General features: G+C 44.0%; 2 protein-coding genes across 2 annotated transcripts; both read right to left on the bottom strand.

The window, feature by feature from the left end:
- Nucleotides 1-762: 762 nt before the first annotated feature.
- Nucleotides 763-14,479, bottom strand: LOC128297393 (uncharacterized). Its single transcript, XM_053033023.1, has 6 exons — nucleotides 14,351-14,479; nucleotides 13,701-14,278; nucleotides 3,506-3,621; nucleotides 2,414-3,428; nucleotides 1,182-1,310; nucleotides 763-1,099 (listed from the first exon to the last, which is right to left on the bottom strand). Exons 2-6 carry the CDS (start codon nucleotides 14,126-14,128, stop codon nucleotides 763-765), a joined length of 2,025 nt encoding a protein of 674 aa, XP_052888983.1. The 5' UTR covers nucleotides 14,129-14,278; nucleotides 14,351-14,479.
- Nucleotides 5,536-7,668, bottom strand: LOC128297392 (uncharacterized). The gene has a single exon (XM_053033022.1). It carries the CDS (start codon nucleotides 7,666-7,668, stop codon nucleotides 5,536-5,538), a length of 2,133 nt encoding a protein of 710 aa, XP_052888982.1.
- Nucleotides 14,480-16,253: the final 1,774 nt, after the last annotated feature.

Raw genomic sequence — 16,253 nt, 5'->3', positions numbered from 1 at the left:
TCTTATCGATAATCAATTAGCTTTGTTTGTCCGTTACACACCTGTCGCAGACAAAAATAAAAGGAAACAGCTCCTTCCCGAACATATCATGGTTGGCATGGTGATTTGCTTTGTAGCAAACTGTTTATTTTTTCCGCCACAGTCACGCTGCGGATCAATATGGCTTGAAAAGCATAAACGTGGAATAATAGCAGGCAGAACCAACGTGTCTTAACCTCTAATGCTGACGGTTAAAGCTAAAATGTTTCCTGCTCGACCTAACTCTAACGCTAATATTTAAATACAGATTGGATTGACATGCACAGTCAAGCAACGTATTTGAGAGTGTGCTGTTTTGGGATGCCTTACATACAGCTTCAAAACCTTTTAAGTTTATTATAAATTTACGTCTCACTATGATAGAAAATTCTTAACCTTAATTGGCAAGCTGCTGGCAAGCTTCAAATGTTATGCCTTTCATCTTTCCCTGTATGCAATTTGCAAGCTATCTTAGAACGTGAATGTAAAACGTGCTACAGCTCAGCTGTATGATCCGTCCGTCTCCCACCATTCTACTCTAAAGAAGTAAACCCTTATAAAGGGTTTTAGGTTGCGAATATGACGCGGTACGCGGTAAGGTATTGTTGCTGCACTCATCTCTCCTTTACTCGCTTCGTTTTTTTTGGTACGAACAGAGTTGAGTTAGATAAAGTTGTTATTGAAGATATATTTACAAACTTCCAACGCGCATCTGCAATGTCCACAATGTCCTATCCTCCAGATTCAGACATTCCGGCCGGATGTTGCCTGTTGTTTGCGCGTTCGCTTTAATGTGCCTCTCTCCGACAGACTGTTCTTGGCGGCGGTCGCCGTATTTCGTCGCTTTTGCCCACCAATCTTTGGAAACCCGGCGGCCTTCAGGGCTCCCTTCCCGTTACCGAGGTATCCCGCCGAGAGGATCTGATTGCTCTCGAAGCAGTTCATAGCCGTCTTTATGCGTACCGACTTGTAGGCTAGGCTGCGACTCGGTGTGGAGTTAGCCGTCACAAACACGGTGTAGTAATGCTCCGGCAGTAGGTTAGGAATGTCCATCGAGAGTAGATTGTGCTCCTTGGTGTAGCTTCTGTAAGTGGGCGGAGAAAGCAGAAGAACATTTTATAGCAAGCAAAGATTAAGAGGCATACTAAGCAGTGTATACTCACAAACAATGCCTGTGGTGGAACTGGGGATGATTGCAGACGTCTCGGTTTTCCAACTCACAGTACGTCGGGATCTTTACGTTATTGAAGTAGTACTGTGTCTTTGAGAGCTTGAAGACATATACACAGTAGCTGTGGAGTAAACACATGCCATACGTTAGCTAAACTCAGTATAGGGCTCATTCAATTATTACGTAACGCTGATAGGGGGAGAGGAGGTAAGTACTAGCGTTACATAGCATATTGAGCTTGAAGAGTCTATAGTCATAGTCTCTTAGTCAAATAGTCTAGTCGTTAGCCAATCCATAATCCCGGTCTGTCTGGTGGACCCATCAACGGCATCCCTCTATCTTAATTCGAGCCTACCAAGCCTTCTCTGTCCATGAGAACGACTTGAAACGGCTTTTTGGATAGGGTCGTCCGGTGTCATTCTCGTGACGTGACCAACCCACCGGCTTCGTTCAACTGAAAATTATTCACTAAATCTACTTTACCAACAAATGTATTTATACTTTCGCCATTTTTTTAGATCCTTTATATCTATGTTTTATCAAAAAAGTTAGCCAAAAAAGTGAATTAATAATGATGAGAATTAACAGAAGACAATTACACAAAGGAAAGGTTACTAGATAAATAAGAAACGAATAATACTGATAAATAATTTACGTAAGAATTATTTTTCTTAATCGATTCGCCATAGTACTATGTAATGTAAACTCTCAATCGAGCTTCTTAAGCTTTTTAAATGGACGATTAGCGAATGAATCCTTCGTTTGGGATCTGTGGTGTTTAAGACCTGTATACGAAACGTCTTCCGGAAATTGATATCTTTATCCAGAACCTATCCAATCTTGGTTTAGTTAACTTGGTACATACCAATGATACCAATTATATTGATGGAATAGTATAGATGAAGTAGGTTTTAAAACCGCTTCAAATTATCAGCAACGATCAAGCATGTCAACCTGGCGTGAGTAGTCAATTTATTAGGCAGTATGTTTGTTTCTTTTTGCATTTGTCGAAATACGATGAAATTACATAGATTACTCAAGAAAATTTCATTGTTTTTAAACAAGCGGTTGGGGTCACCAAAATGTTACGTAATTAATGGAGGGGGATTGCATCCAGTGTAACGTTTTGTTACAATAGGGGGGGTGGGGGTCGAAAATTGACAATTTTTGCGTTACGTAATAATTGAATGAGCCCATATGACAAACCATTACCACCTGACTCACCTTACATCTTTGTCGGGTGATCGGAACCATGCGATTGTGCTAGAGTGACACTTGCGCAGTGCTCTCACCTCTTGTATGGTCGTGTTGTGTGGCATCCGTGGCAGATCGAGAAAGTCATCCCTCGAGCTGACGACCACCTGTATCCGATTGAGGCGCGATGAATCGTCGGCATCGTGCACGCGTATCAGATAGCGCTCGCCCGGCCGGACGTTTTCCACCTTAATCGTGCGCGGATAGTACACATCCCGTACCGGTTCTATGATGCGACGCTTTTTCTTCAGCACCTCTAAGCTCACCGTACCGCCGCATGGCGTCAGGTGCAGCTTGAAGAAATTGTTTGGCGAACGCTTGGGAACCTTAAAATTGAACAACGAAATCCCACCCAACGTGGACAGCTTCCCGACCACAACCTTGCCCTCAAGGAGTTGCGTCGGCCGGGTACGGTTGAGCAGAACCTGCGCTGAACCCAACAGGAACGAAAGATTATTGTGCTGGGAGTGTATCGCAAACACGTCCACGTAGTACGTCACGTTAGGTTTCATGCCCCGGATGAGCTGTTTGGTCCGGGTGCCGGTACATACGATCGTGGTGTCTGCGTCCGCATCCAGCTTGCGCTCATCACGCGGTCCCAATCGGTGTAGGAAATCGTTCACGATGATCGTATCGCACGTTGGTCGATGGATGGAATTACCCAAGGCCTGGCACAGGGTTCGCTGTCGCCTACCGGTGCTAACCGCGAGACAATAGTTCATCACATGGATGTCCAGCTTGCTCTTTTCCCACTTGATCATCACCACGTATCGACGACGCTGCTGCTGTACCTTTATACGGGACGGTGCGCTCAGATTACGAAACGGCCAGCTACGAAAATCTTCGGCCCCTTTACGGTTGTAGCCGAGACGGTAGGTACAGCCATCGAAAACAGGGCTTTCCGCTAGCTCAACGATCACCTGATACACACCACGCTGGACGCACGATCGAAAGAATTGGGTTCCGTTAGCCAGGGCTGCAATATCTACATGAAACGAAGTATTAAACATACCGAGATGAGCATTCAACGTTAATCAGTCCTTATTTGAAGCCATTACTTACAGCGTCCCTCATACTGCACCCACCATCTAGGAGCCTCGGCCGCGTCTTCCTTACTGGAGCAACCGGACGTTACAGTGATGGAAAGTGGACTCGTCTCCAGCAATCGGAACGAGTATCTGTAAAGTAGAAGCGAAACAAACCGTCAGCGACGAACGTCAGGCGCGTGAACTCTCGGCACGGATGTCAAGGAAGTAGTTTATTTAATTTATACAGATTTAATTACAGTGATTTGTCATTTTTATGGTGCACTTTTCGGACGCCTGTTTGCGGCGTGGTTGAGTGTGCCACCGAAAACGACCCGCGTGGTAGACGATTTATCATACCATAATCGCCCCGTATAGACAACTTTATTTGTCTATATAGCTGACGGTTCCGAATTTTTCCGATTACGAGCTAGCGGTGCGGTTGCCCTTTACACTTCTTGCTACTTTTTGCTTCCCATCGCTTCGATCCACTTGAGCGGCAGGAACGGTAGTAAATTTACAAGCAAATTTACGTCGGTTCCTGTTTCCGGCTTGGCGCCAATTCGTCTTGTGGTGAAGGAGTTTCAACACCTCTTGCTTGCGAGTTGTTTTTGTTTACCCCTTTTTTTGGGGAAAAAGAACGTTACTGTGGGATCTTGGTCGTCTCGCCGTTGTTTTGAGTTTTTAAATTATCTTTATTGGTCTTCATAGGTTATTACTGAAAGATTTTATATTTTACATTAACATAACAGTTCAATATTTTCGAAAATAGATGTATGAAAATAAAAAAAGTTTTACTTATTTACATATTTTCCATGCACTCAAATACGTTACGCAGAGTCAAGGACTACGCAGAGGACGTTACGCAGAGACTTCTTTCAAAGACGACTAAATTCTCTAACTGCCATTCGAGAGAACATAGAGACAGAAGCATTTATGGACGTGCGTGTGAGGGCGAAATTATAGGGCCGAACTCGACAAGCCCTTTGTCTATAGACGTCGACAGTATTGTCTTCAAAAAAAAAATTAAATTTACAGGAATTTTATTAAAATGTCACTAGTCGACTTAAATTAAGATACAGGAAAACCATTGAGATGAAATGATTGCTTCGATACGTCTGACAAAAAGGCATCAATTGTTATCGGACTCTTATCGCGGACCAAGAATGCTAAATGGGTGTAACAACAAGTAAGTACAATCATTTCCCAAGCTACACGACACTAAAAAAATTTGAAGGTTCGTGGAACTTTGTAACTGGAATTGATTTTTTTATTTGTTAAAATTTAAATTTTCCCAAAAATACGTTACGTTAGAACATTATAACATTATAAATATTTATTTTGGCTAAAAATAACTTTAATTGACTTAATAAAAGTAAAAATATCAATTATTAATGTATTTACTAACGTTAAAAGAAGAAATCATTGCCTGAATACAAAATATAAATGATATTTTAAAGGGAGTTTGAGTTACGCGTACTTCTCTGGCACGCATAATTCGCGTAACACGAGAAAAGACTGTATGTAATAGTAGTAAGTAGTATTCAGTAATATTTCCTTTGCAATGATAAATTAGTTTTATTATTGGGTAGTGTGTTGATCAGTGTTATGAACACTAGAACGACCAAGCGGTTTAAATGTTTCCCTTGATGCTTACTTAAACAGTTTCAAAAATTTGGAATAAGTTTAAACTTTTATTGAAATTTTTTCTAAACAAAAGATACTTAAAAGTTATACTTTAACAAGGGCAGAATTTTTTAACCTCAAAAATTAAATTTGATGAAAATAAAGCGTATCAGTCAAAATGACCGGGCAATCTAGTGTTAAAAAACCTCGTGTAATAGTGATGTTAACAGTTATTTTTTGTACAAATTGTAAAGATGGATTGAACGGCAGTAATAGGATTTTATAATGGCTAAATAAATTGCCTAGTATTTAAAATAGAACTGCTACAACCTTTATGGAATTTTATTTTTTTCAATCGTCAAATTAGTTTTCAATTAGTTGTTCCGCTCAACTTCATTTTGATGGTAAGTTCACCTCACAAGACTGCCTGTTAATAATTTGCTACTTAAGCGTCTTCCTAAATTTGATCATCTTTCGCGGCTTTATAACCACTTCACTTGCAGTTCGCTCTTTCAGCTGTACGCGTACTAATATCTCGTCCCACTTCTTTTCCACGATGCCCCGTAGCTGACAAACCCAGCGCGTTGTCGAAAGCAACTCCAGCAGAAACACCACCACACACAAACACAACCCTATGCCGTACAGCGCAAAAGCACTCTGTAGATGGTCCAAGGTCAGCACAACCTCCGGCGATGCGGCTATGATATCCTCCTCGCTGAGTTCTCGATTACGCCTGATGCGGTCCAGTATCGTGACGTTGTAGAGGAAGTCTTTCCACAGCTTCTGCATGATGCCCATGTCGATGAGATTGGAGAGGATGCGATTGAACTTGGGCAACAGCGGGAATCCTTTCTCCATGATCATCTCGATCTGCGTCACAAACACATCCGTGGACAGCCCGTGTACTAAGCCGTAGTACTTGGTGTTGCGCACGTACAGCCGGCTCATCAGCAGGGATCGCTTGCCATCCACCACGGCCTGTAGATTAGCGAGCGATGGCTGAAACTCGGACGAGGCGTTGTATCGCTCGGAAACAAGCTGATCGTCGTCGAAGTCGTTTATAAACCAGTCCTCACTGTCAACTCTTCCCCCGATAGGGACACCGTCGGCCAGGATCTCCTCGATGGTGTCCACCTGGTAGGCGAGCGGTGGATTGGTGAGCACCGTTATCAGGATGCTAGTGTATATGGTGGTCACATTGAGCGCGTACAGCGTTAGGCCCATGAAAAACAGCCGCAGCGCATTGCAGGCCGGTCGATTGTTTGCCGAGATGCACAGAAACACGCACCAGGTGTTGAGGAAACACATGGACAGCTCCCGATGGGCGGCGCACTCCGGCAGGAAGTGGGCAACCGAGCGCCACACCAGCCCCGAGATGAACAGCACGCACGCAAACAGCTCCCAGGTGCGCACCTCGAAGATGTACAGCAGCAGCTTCCAGCGAGCGTCCCGACCAGCCACCGGCACGAACCAGGTGTGATAGTCCTGCAGGTAGAGCGTCGTCGACCCGAACTCATCGTGCACATCGAAGTCGGGATTGAAACCACCGGCAATGATGTCACACTCGTCCGCCCGCATCAACCCGAGCAGGTCGCTCCAGTTGCCATCGGGCATTAGCTCACCGCGGTCCATTTCGCTGCACGAGACGCTCACCTTGAACTTCATCGATTCGCGCAACAAATCCATTATCTGCAGCTCGAGACCCCGCCGACAGTCCAGATCGATGAAGGGTGGTGCGACACGCGTGCATAGCAGAAACGTGCAGGTTTCCAGCTGCGCCGGTACCTTCGGGATGTTGATCATCGCCGTCGAGAGTACGCGGTTCGCGAAGGTACCGTTCGCGATCGTCGCCACCTTGAGGGCCTTCATCTGTCCACAGTCCGTGGCACCGTGATATGGGTCACCGGTATACACGTGGTAGCTCACCGCATCGATCGCAAACGCAAACAGCACGTTTACCGAATGATGGTCGACGAACAGCAGCATGAGCGCCTGGTTCGCCATCCGCCGGTCGGAGTCACGATCGTTCGGGTTGTTGTACAGCACGACAAACTTGCCGCGCGGATTGAATGCGGCCGTTGCGCTGATCCGGGCCAGCGCTTGACGCAGCCCATCGAAGCTATCGATCACAATGACGTAGTAGTCGAACTGTTTGTGATCCATGAACTGTGTCCTTCGGATGTCCTCGGGCGAGGCGGTGTCTGACATGAGCTTCAGTTGAAATTGAGTCGTGGTGTCGCCTGTAGAACCATTCACTTCCTCATCGCCCTCGTGGGTGTCGTACCCGGTATGGTGCTGTTGAAGGTATCCGAGCAGGATCTCCCTTGCCGGGGAGCTCAAGTTCCGCAGGTAGAATATGACGATGTTTTCAATCTGCGTTGATTCGCGCACATGAAAGAAGGTATGGCTCAGCAGCTCAATACACTGCACGCCGGCCCGTGCCGCCATTGGACCGCGCTCGTTCTTCATCCTCACGTACACGATGCCGGTGACGTACACGATGCTGGGGGGAACTGGTAGCAGCAGCAGCAGCAGTAGTATCCCCAAAAGTGGAACACATAACTTCACCAACATCCTTAATCCACGGCAACTCGCGGTGAACTATTCCTTCTCGATGGAGCGCGCGCTTCCAAACGCAGTTCCGATGCGGCATTTCGCGTTTGATGCGGTCTTCAAACCCGACACGTCACCATCAAACGATTGCGTGAATGCAGGTGGATCCACATCCTCGGATAATTATGCCGCATTAGGGCAATCGGTGAGGTCCGTGGAAGATGAAAAAAAAACCCCGCCTATTAAGGAAATGGTGCAGTTCTGGTAGTGCGCTCGTGCCCAGTTAATTAGGATAGCCACCAACCCGCTGTATGGCTTTCAAATAATAAGCTTCATCATGCAGAAAAAATGTCTCTAATCACGCGCAGTGCAATTTAAGTACCTACTTCATGCTTACAATACTTCCACAGGGGTTTAAAGACGAGTTACGGGGGCTTACCTGTTGGGAATATATTTAATCTACCGCCGGAATGTTAAATCTGTTTGGTCATCATTATCAGAACCCAATGGTAACCCCCGGCATCAAAATCGATCAAACATTGTGTCCCCAGGGGGATGTTATACGAGGTTGGTCGTGCTACCCACCCCAATACCCTGGGCAGTCATCTCACCAATCACACCAAATCGGTGCGGTGCGCCACAAATGGTGCAGATAATACGCAAAATTGGAATGCCTCACCCGTTTGCGCAAACGTATGCGTGCGCGCACGGTACTGATGAGAGCTAAACAAGGGTGGTTTGGATTTTTGCAAGGGGGAACCCTTTTTGCCCGCTCAAAACTGTGTTTGGGAATTTGAAAGTATACAAGAATGTGCGAGTGCACCGCTATGTATCTCGCGCCCCAGCAAATTCATCTCGCGCACTCGCTGACAAATCATAAATGTTGATGCAAATGGCATCTTCGCGTAATCGCGCCTTTCATCATGTACCGATATCCTCCGATCATTAATTATTGCACCAAAGCAGGATCGCGTACGCGGCCAGACCTGCTGTCGCCCTCTTGGTGACTGCGTACGACGAGCCACTGCCACATTTTCATCTCTACCGCCCCCTAGATGGTACGCAGAAGGTCAGACGGACGGTTGGTAGGCACCACGGAAAAGGTAAATCAATCCCGTATCCCAAAAACGTATAACGCAGTTGGCGTGTAATTGTAATTGCAATTAATTTCTGTCATGCCACCGTGCAAATGAAGTCGGATAATTTCTCGTCTCGTACTCCCCTGCACGCTAATAGACGTCAAAGTGTCCAATTCTACCGAAGGCGGTGACACGCTTGAATAATGGCAATCGGCACATATTGGATAAAGCCATCGGAGGTGCAGTTTGTGAATTGTTTTGACAGTTGAGTTAATTAACAATGTAATCAAAATTCAAAATTTTATTTTCAATTAAAAGACAGTTAAAAGGGTGATGGGATTAATTACAATCGATCACAATACCCATGCAAAATTTATTTCTAATCGTAATCCTGGTCACGGCACCAACATTGAAAATAGTTTAAACAAAACAAATAGATAGTAAGTAGTTATGTAACAAGAAAAACTTAAAAGCTATTTCTGTTATAATTCCTAGACTCTTTTCTATACTCTCCCCAAGAGTTCAACGAAAACCCTGGGATCTCTGGGCTGGGATATCTTAATTCAACCAATTCGTATCGGTTGATCGATTTGGTTGGATAAACGAATCCTTTCCATAACCAACTCTTCCGGACTGTGCGGGGAACATTACTTGGCATATTCTAAAGATGCGTCAGCTACCTCTACGCGCACCCCGAACCGGTTGTTACCGACCCCCCCAAAGAGTTGTCTGATGCGTTCCGACTGCAACTTGTGTGTGCATTTACTTTGTGTCTCTGTTGACGTTGCTGTCAAGTGAAGCATCATTTCATCTCGGCTCAACCTACGAGCCGAGGGGGATCTTTCTGCACCCGTGTTGGGTGGGATGTGTATTTTATCATCCCCCCGCGCCATACCGCACCCGATCCCACCGTTCGCTGGTGCAGTAAGGAAGCGCATCCTGCCACTGGATGGCGCCCGGCTGGCATGGCCGATGCGTCACAGCAGTTGCTTTCACCCGTTGAACAATGATCGTTTAATGGAAACGATGGAAGCGTCCTCCGTTCGGATGGTGATTCTTTCTGCAAAAATGACCGCCCTTCCGAGCAGCGGGAGAAAAGAATGTCAACTTCGTTTCGTCGGTGTCGGTGCCGGCTTCTAAGTAACTGTGTGGGCATTGATGTGTGGACATTGCATTACTGTCCCGTAGCGGCCCCTTCGGTAAGGGAGTACCGGGCGTAGGATGCTTCAAAGCAGGAGATAAATGAACTACTTTCAAGTAAGCGGTATGTCAGTTTGTCGATTTGGGCGATACGCTTCAACGCCCGGATTCGGGTCACTCCCGTCAACCCTCGAGAGGGAAGAAGCAACACATGGGAGGGGAGGGTATCAGATTACTTTCGCTGGTGCGTCTTCCTCTGTTTGGCGGTTGGAGCTGGTGCAAAGACAGCGATAGTGAGGAAGTCCCACTTCAATCCTTACTTCGCTTGCATCATCGTCGTTTCCGTGCGAACCTTGTTGTCGACGCTTCCAGGCGCCTTTGCCACTTTGCAGTGGAATGTTTGTTTATTTCAGACAGGGACCGACGCAAAAGGTCCGGTTCGAGAAGGGGAGTCCATCATTACTGTCCGGAACTTGACGCTGGTCGCCTTGCAACAAAACGCTCGCTCCCCCCACTGTCCACAATACAGGCGCTCCAAGGCATGGGACCGAGAATCGTAGAGAGATAATTTATTTTGCTCCCTTTCAACGCTTACTACCCGTAGTTCGCATGTGGACGCCAGCCAGCGTTATGTTACAGGACACTCTTGCTGCCAGTTGCGACTGTCTGTTTGCCCACGGAAAACGGGACACTTCATAAAGACCGCCTGGACGTGGACGAAGCTAGCTCGGATTGGTTGACCACCAGACACAGGTGACACATTGGTTTTAATAAGTCCGTGCAATGTTGCTGTTTGTGGGACAATCACGATGCAGTGAAATGTTGTTTTGGTCGAGTATAAAATTGTTTTTTGAAAAATGCGTGTTAGCTGGTGCGAAGTTTAACAATAAATGAGTTAACTATGCTTATTACTACGAAGTTATAAGTCCCCATCACCATGACCAATCAGTATGAATTATAATGATGAAATAGACATTCGATGTACTGTCAGAATTAGAAAATTTTCAAGAAAAATTTTGATGCATGTAATTTAGAAAAATAAATAATTAGAAAAATTTAAAAAGTGTTCTTAGTAATGTTGTTCTGTTTATAAAATGGCAGCCTCAGTATATCTAGCTAATCCCTGAGACTGAAATGTTATACCATATAACAAGTTGAAAATAAGTTTTTTTTTTGAATAATCTATAAAAGTATGTTAAACCCTTTCGATTTTACTTTTATGACATTAATATATTAATAAGTTAAGATACAATAGAATATAGATATACAACCTTAATTTTATATAACTGTTATTTTTGAGTAAACCAATCTCATATCTCTAAGATTTCGATTAACAAAACATTTTGTAGAACTTCTAAATTTGTAAGGCCTTTGCTGCAATGCTCTATTTCTAAAGGATCGATCTTTTTTTTATTTAAGTAATATATCTACTGAACCATCAGAACATCATATAACTACTGGACACTAATAAGGATTATTTATGAACAATCTCTTTAGACTCATGAGTTCATGATTGAGAAATTAAACTTATTAACTATTTTATAACTCTATCAAAATTGAACGATTAATCGTTTCCATCTATACATTTATTCCGAAGTAATAATCTAGGTAATGAAAAGAATTGCCTGAGACTTTTATCACCCCTTGTTCGAAGGACAGGCCACGACTGGAGTATCGCTCAGCAATGTTGTCTCCATCGGCATGAATTTACATCGATCGTATCCAACAAATTCGAAGGTACTGTTCGAATGTTCGTGTCATTTGTTTGACTTCCATCTTTTGTCTTTACCGTTTTAACTGTAACTCCTACTTTATTCTTTTTTTATCTTTAGATAAATTTTTACTAATCATTAGAATTATTTGTGAAGTTTGTTTGCAGACAAGCGTACGAAATAAATAATAGCAATAATAATAAAAACTGATGGAAGGATCAGTTTGTCCAAGGAAAAAAAACCAATAATATTCTAAATAGAATTAAATTTTAAATTTCATACGCAAACCGGTAGAAGGTTTGCATGAAAGCAAATTATTGTTGCAATTGCTGCCCTCCGTTCCATTTCCCTATTGATGCTTCATTCAGTTGCATTGAACGTTACAAGCAAAGAGACACAAAACCACGATCAATTGGCATTGCTGGCGCTGCGATCGAATTGTTTATTGCGGTTTTACAAGGCGATTTAAATGTAATAACGCGGAATCTTTTTTTCGGGCGGAATCTCTTTGATCGCAAACATCATACGGCCTGAAATCACGTCAATAGGTCACGATCAATCGCAAAGATTGAAAAAAAAACCGCGTCGACCAAATGGTGAGTTTAAGCAAAGGAAGGTTTCACTTTTGCATTTTTGAATGCGATGCCTTTTGTTTGACTTTAGTTTGGCAATTCTTCCCATTTTGTGTATCAGTCAAACATAAATCTATCTTTTCCTGCTCCACGTCTGAATGCGATAAAAGCACCAGGTTTAAATGTCATTCGCTTCCGCAATAGACCCTATCATTAGTGAGTCGGAGACCCTATCATGGAGTCTCCCATGTTGTATAATCGCAATAACAGTACAGAACTAAAAGCAACCCCAATTCCCTATTTGTGGAAGGCTTGTGTTACCCATCGCCCCCAAAAATAAAAAAAAAACAGACCAAACCCTTCGTGTGTACCATAACACTTACTCGTGTTACTACTGGCGCTCGTTCTGCTCGGCTGTGGAGGCAGTGTGCAAAAAAACACAGAAACGCTCCCCAATACCGGAAGCATTATAATTGGATACCACCATCTTTAACGGCGTCGCGCCAACCGTACATTTGGTGGAGGTTTTGTTGCCGGTTTTTTTCTTCTCAACTTGATGCGAAGCAACTAAATCCAAACCCCATCGCACCACATTTCCACCCCATCCAACGGGACCTACGGGAGCCTTCGGGGCTTAATGGGCGATTAGCATGTCAAACACGAATTTCTTGTTCGTGCCCTTTGACTTGGGGGGCTGAACACTCACAAAAACAGCACGTTACAGTGAAATAAAGCCCTCGGCTGGTTGTGTGGGTATACGGGTCCCAAATGATGACCGCGAACTCCGCCTCCTCCCACCATGTAATTGGTCCATATGAACAATTTCAATGAAAGTGAAAAACATGACCCTCGTTGCGAGGTCGTTAAAATGGAAGGATTAAAGATAATTTACAGAAACAAACACGATATTTAATTAAATGTTCACAAAAAAACTTTGCGTAAAAGGATATTTGAATAAACATACCACAACACATACAAATATGCGGTATAGTGTTGAGAAATGATTGATTTTTGATTCATGAATCTGAATGAATCTTTGAACTGAATGACGGAATCTGAATCTCTGTTCCAAAACTTCCCCCAAAGAGCTTGTTTCACCAAATCGCCTGAAGATTCATGAATCTTTTGTGAGTCGATTCCTGATTTGAGTTGCTCCACTCAAAAGGTTCAAACGACTCGAAACTCTTCTCAAAGCATTTATTTAATCACAACACTAAATGGAAATATTTGTTTGTGTCCAATATTAGTAACTTAAATAGTTAAATTAAAATTTAACTTATCAAAAGACTATCAAAAATATAAAAAAGTAAAATAGGGTTTAATGGTAAAAATATAACTTCAACTGTTGGCAGTGATCGTCATAAAAGCTAATAAAGCTTCTATTTAATTATATAACATTTTTGTATTTAACAAAAGATTTTTAATCACAAGTGATAACGAAGTTATTGCGCTATTAGTATCACAAATAAATATTTCTAATGATAGAAACAATTATTTAAGTTTAAAGCATTACAATAAATATGTCACATAAAACACTCTTCAGTACTAACCTTCGGAAGTTGAACCTAGACCCGATAGTGGACACGTTTCTACCGCTCCCAGTATCAATGTCATCGTCAATATCAGCGTCAGCCTCATCCTCGCCAACTACCACGGTACGGTCCTCCATCAGCACCACCGTTTCGTCGCCACCCGATCGTACCGTGGCCTGTTCCGGACCGGGTGGAACCATGGCCTGCGTCAAATCCTGCAGACAGGCATAATTCTTCGCACCTCGTCGGTGGCCGGCAGCGTTATATGCCGGCGGTACGAACCCCTGCCGATCGATGGTGGACTTGCTGGCGGAAGCGTAGCTGTGCCGATCGGCACCCCGTACCGCACCGTCCGCCGGTCCCACCAGTGCACCTGTCAGCAGAAGCACGTGCACCGCGATGCTGACGGCGATGGCGACGGCCAACGAGACGACACCGGTTGACATATTTGTGTGCTGGTCCGCTCGCCTAGGCCTTTTCGTCGCCTAGCTGCGACTATTTCCTGGTTGCGGGCCGGCCTGAATGCTAGACTAGCCGGACTAGATGGCCGAAAAAACGGGCTGGCAGGTTGGGAGGTGTGCCGTCCGGCCGTTGTGCTGAAAATGGAAGCAAGCGGTGAAATATGAATCTCGATGCATAGACAGTGGTCTGGCAGCGAAATCACGAACCCGGTAACGTGTCGATGCGTTCGATGCTAGAACAACGTCCCCGAACGGAACCTCCCCCCCACGGGGTGGCGATTTCCCGCCCCACCAAAACACGCTTTGAAATACGACCCTGGGAAGATCTAGTTCGCATCTCCGCCTAACGCCATTTGCTAACATCTTTTGACACGACAACAAGTAGGCCATGTAGACGGGTGCGAGCGCTAGAACCGCGACGTTTTGGTTTATGTGTATGGCCCCGCGCCCAAACAAGAACTCTACACCGTGCGCCTCTGGAAGCGCGACAATTTCCGTGTTTGGGGTTTTCTTCCAGATTAGTTTACAGCGCCCCGATCTATGCCGACCTTCTCACTGGTCACGTCGAACCGTGAAGTGCGTACGGAGGCGGATTCTACGACCGCTAACATTTACCGAGAAAAATGTCCCACAGACAGTGGGACACACTCTCACGGACAAGTAGTGGCTCATATTTTGAACTGCTTAATGGGTGTAAGTTGCCTAGGAAGCAGTACTGTACTCTCCCCTTCGAATAACTTCTCCAGCACCTCTGTCCCGATCGTGACACTGAATCGACGGACGGGAGTTGTATTTAAATTTTTTTTCTTTATGGGAAAATAAGTAACACATACGTGGTTCGTGTCGTTTGCGGACGTGCCGTTTTGTGCTGGTGAGCATGAATTAGCGACTAAATTATTTATGAATGAGCGCGAACAACGATTAGACGATTAGTGGTCCCTTTTCGGGTGCATTGCTTTCTACAATTGGTTAATACATTTTTGCTTAGAATTCGAGGCCAACGCAGGCGGCTCTGTTGAGAGGAGGTTTTTTTTCTGTTTTGTTTATTAAGATCACACTGTGGGTGCCGCAGATACATACGTTAGCTGCCATTATATTTTCGCCACATTATACCCGTTCGCAACCCGTTAGTGATACGCGGAACGCACGCTTAGACCGGGTGCGTGACTCATGGGGGCCGGTAACGCAGGCAAAGTAATTTCGCATGTGCATTATTTTTCGCCCCAAGTACTACACCGAGTGACGAATGCTTCGTAAAGTGCAGTCGAGGCCACAAACAAAAAAACGGCATGTTCTATTATCGGAATCAAATCAGAATGCGCTTGTCAGGGGCATATTTGTAGCAGAAAGTTATCTTTTTGTTTTGGGTTTTGTTTGAGCTGATGCTTGAAATACAGTCATTGCGAGTGGAATTAAATAAAAGAATAGAGATTAAGGACAACGAAAAAGTGATTCAGCCATCATTCGGGACTCCATAGTTTTTGTGGAAAAAAGTTAAAATTTATCTAAATTTGGAGATATAAGCACAAATATTTCAGAGCTTCAGTTTTGTTAAGTTTGCTCAGGATTCGATTATTGCTGATGGCGTTTATTTTCTATGAATTGTTCGTTTCTTACTGGTTTTATGCATCATTACACTCTACTAAAACTACATTTCTGTCATGAGTCTAACACTAACACTATGCTTATGTAATACGGATTGCCTAATGTAAGGCGCAAACAAAATTCTGAGCCGATTACACACCAGCGTATGAATACGCAAAAAAAAGCTTCTTTTTCCTAATCAGCACTTCTCAAACTAAAAAGTCCTGCTCCTTCTAAATGATACCATACGATAATTTAAGAATGTTGTTAATACCAGTAACATTTTTTAGGCCAATCTTACACGTTTAAGTTGCGTTTTTTAGTACGCAGAAACCGAGTGAAAACGAGACGAATAAATAAGAAAAAATAAATTGGAAAGTTAGCAATATAAATAATTATGTACTGTTCTTGTTCATGGTAATATAATAATCCAACAACCGTAAGAATTAGTTTTTGTACAGTATTGGACACCAGTACAGTAAAAACCAACAACAAATTGGAAAAGTCCAATTTTATTCTTTATGTT

Source organism: Anopheles moucheti, chromosome 2 (assembly GCF_943734755.1).
Source record: "Anopheles moucheti chromosome 2, idAnoMoucSN_F20_07, whole genome shotgun sequence".
Taxonomy (NCBI): Eukaryota; Metazoa; Arthropoda; class Insecta; order Diptera; family Culicidae; genus Anopheles; species Anopheles moucheti.
Note: the sequence above shows the minus strand (reverse complement) of the source record. Positions and strands in the feature narration are given on the sequence as shown.

Bases quoted from the DNA above. Each gene is read 5' to 3' on its own strand.
- LOC128297392 (XM_053033022.1), bottom strand. From the start codon at position 7,668: ATGTTGGTGAAGTTATGTGTTCCACTTTTGGGGATACTACTGCTGCTG.
- LOC128297393 (XM_053033023.1), bottom strand. From the start codon at position 14,128: ATGTCAACCGGTGTCGTCTCGTTGGCCGTCGCCATCGCCGTCAGCATC. The intron at 3,622-13,700 runs GTTAGTACTGAA...TCTACTTTACAG, and splicing joins TCTAGGTTCAACTTCCGAAG to ATACTCGTTCCGATTGCTGG. The intron at 1,311-2,413 runs GTGAGTCAGGTG...TTTACTCCACAG, and splicing joins TCACCCGACAAAGATGTAAG to CTACTGTGTATATGTCTTCA.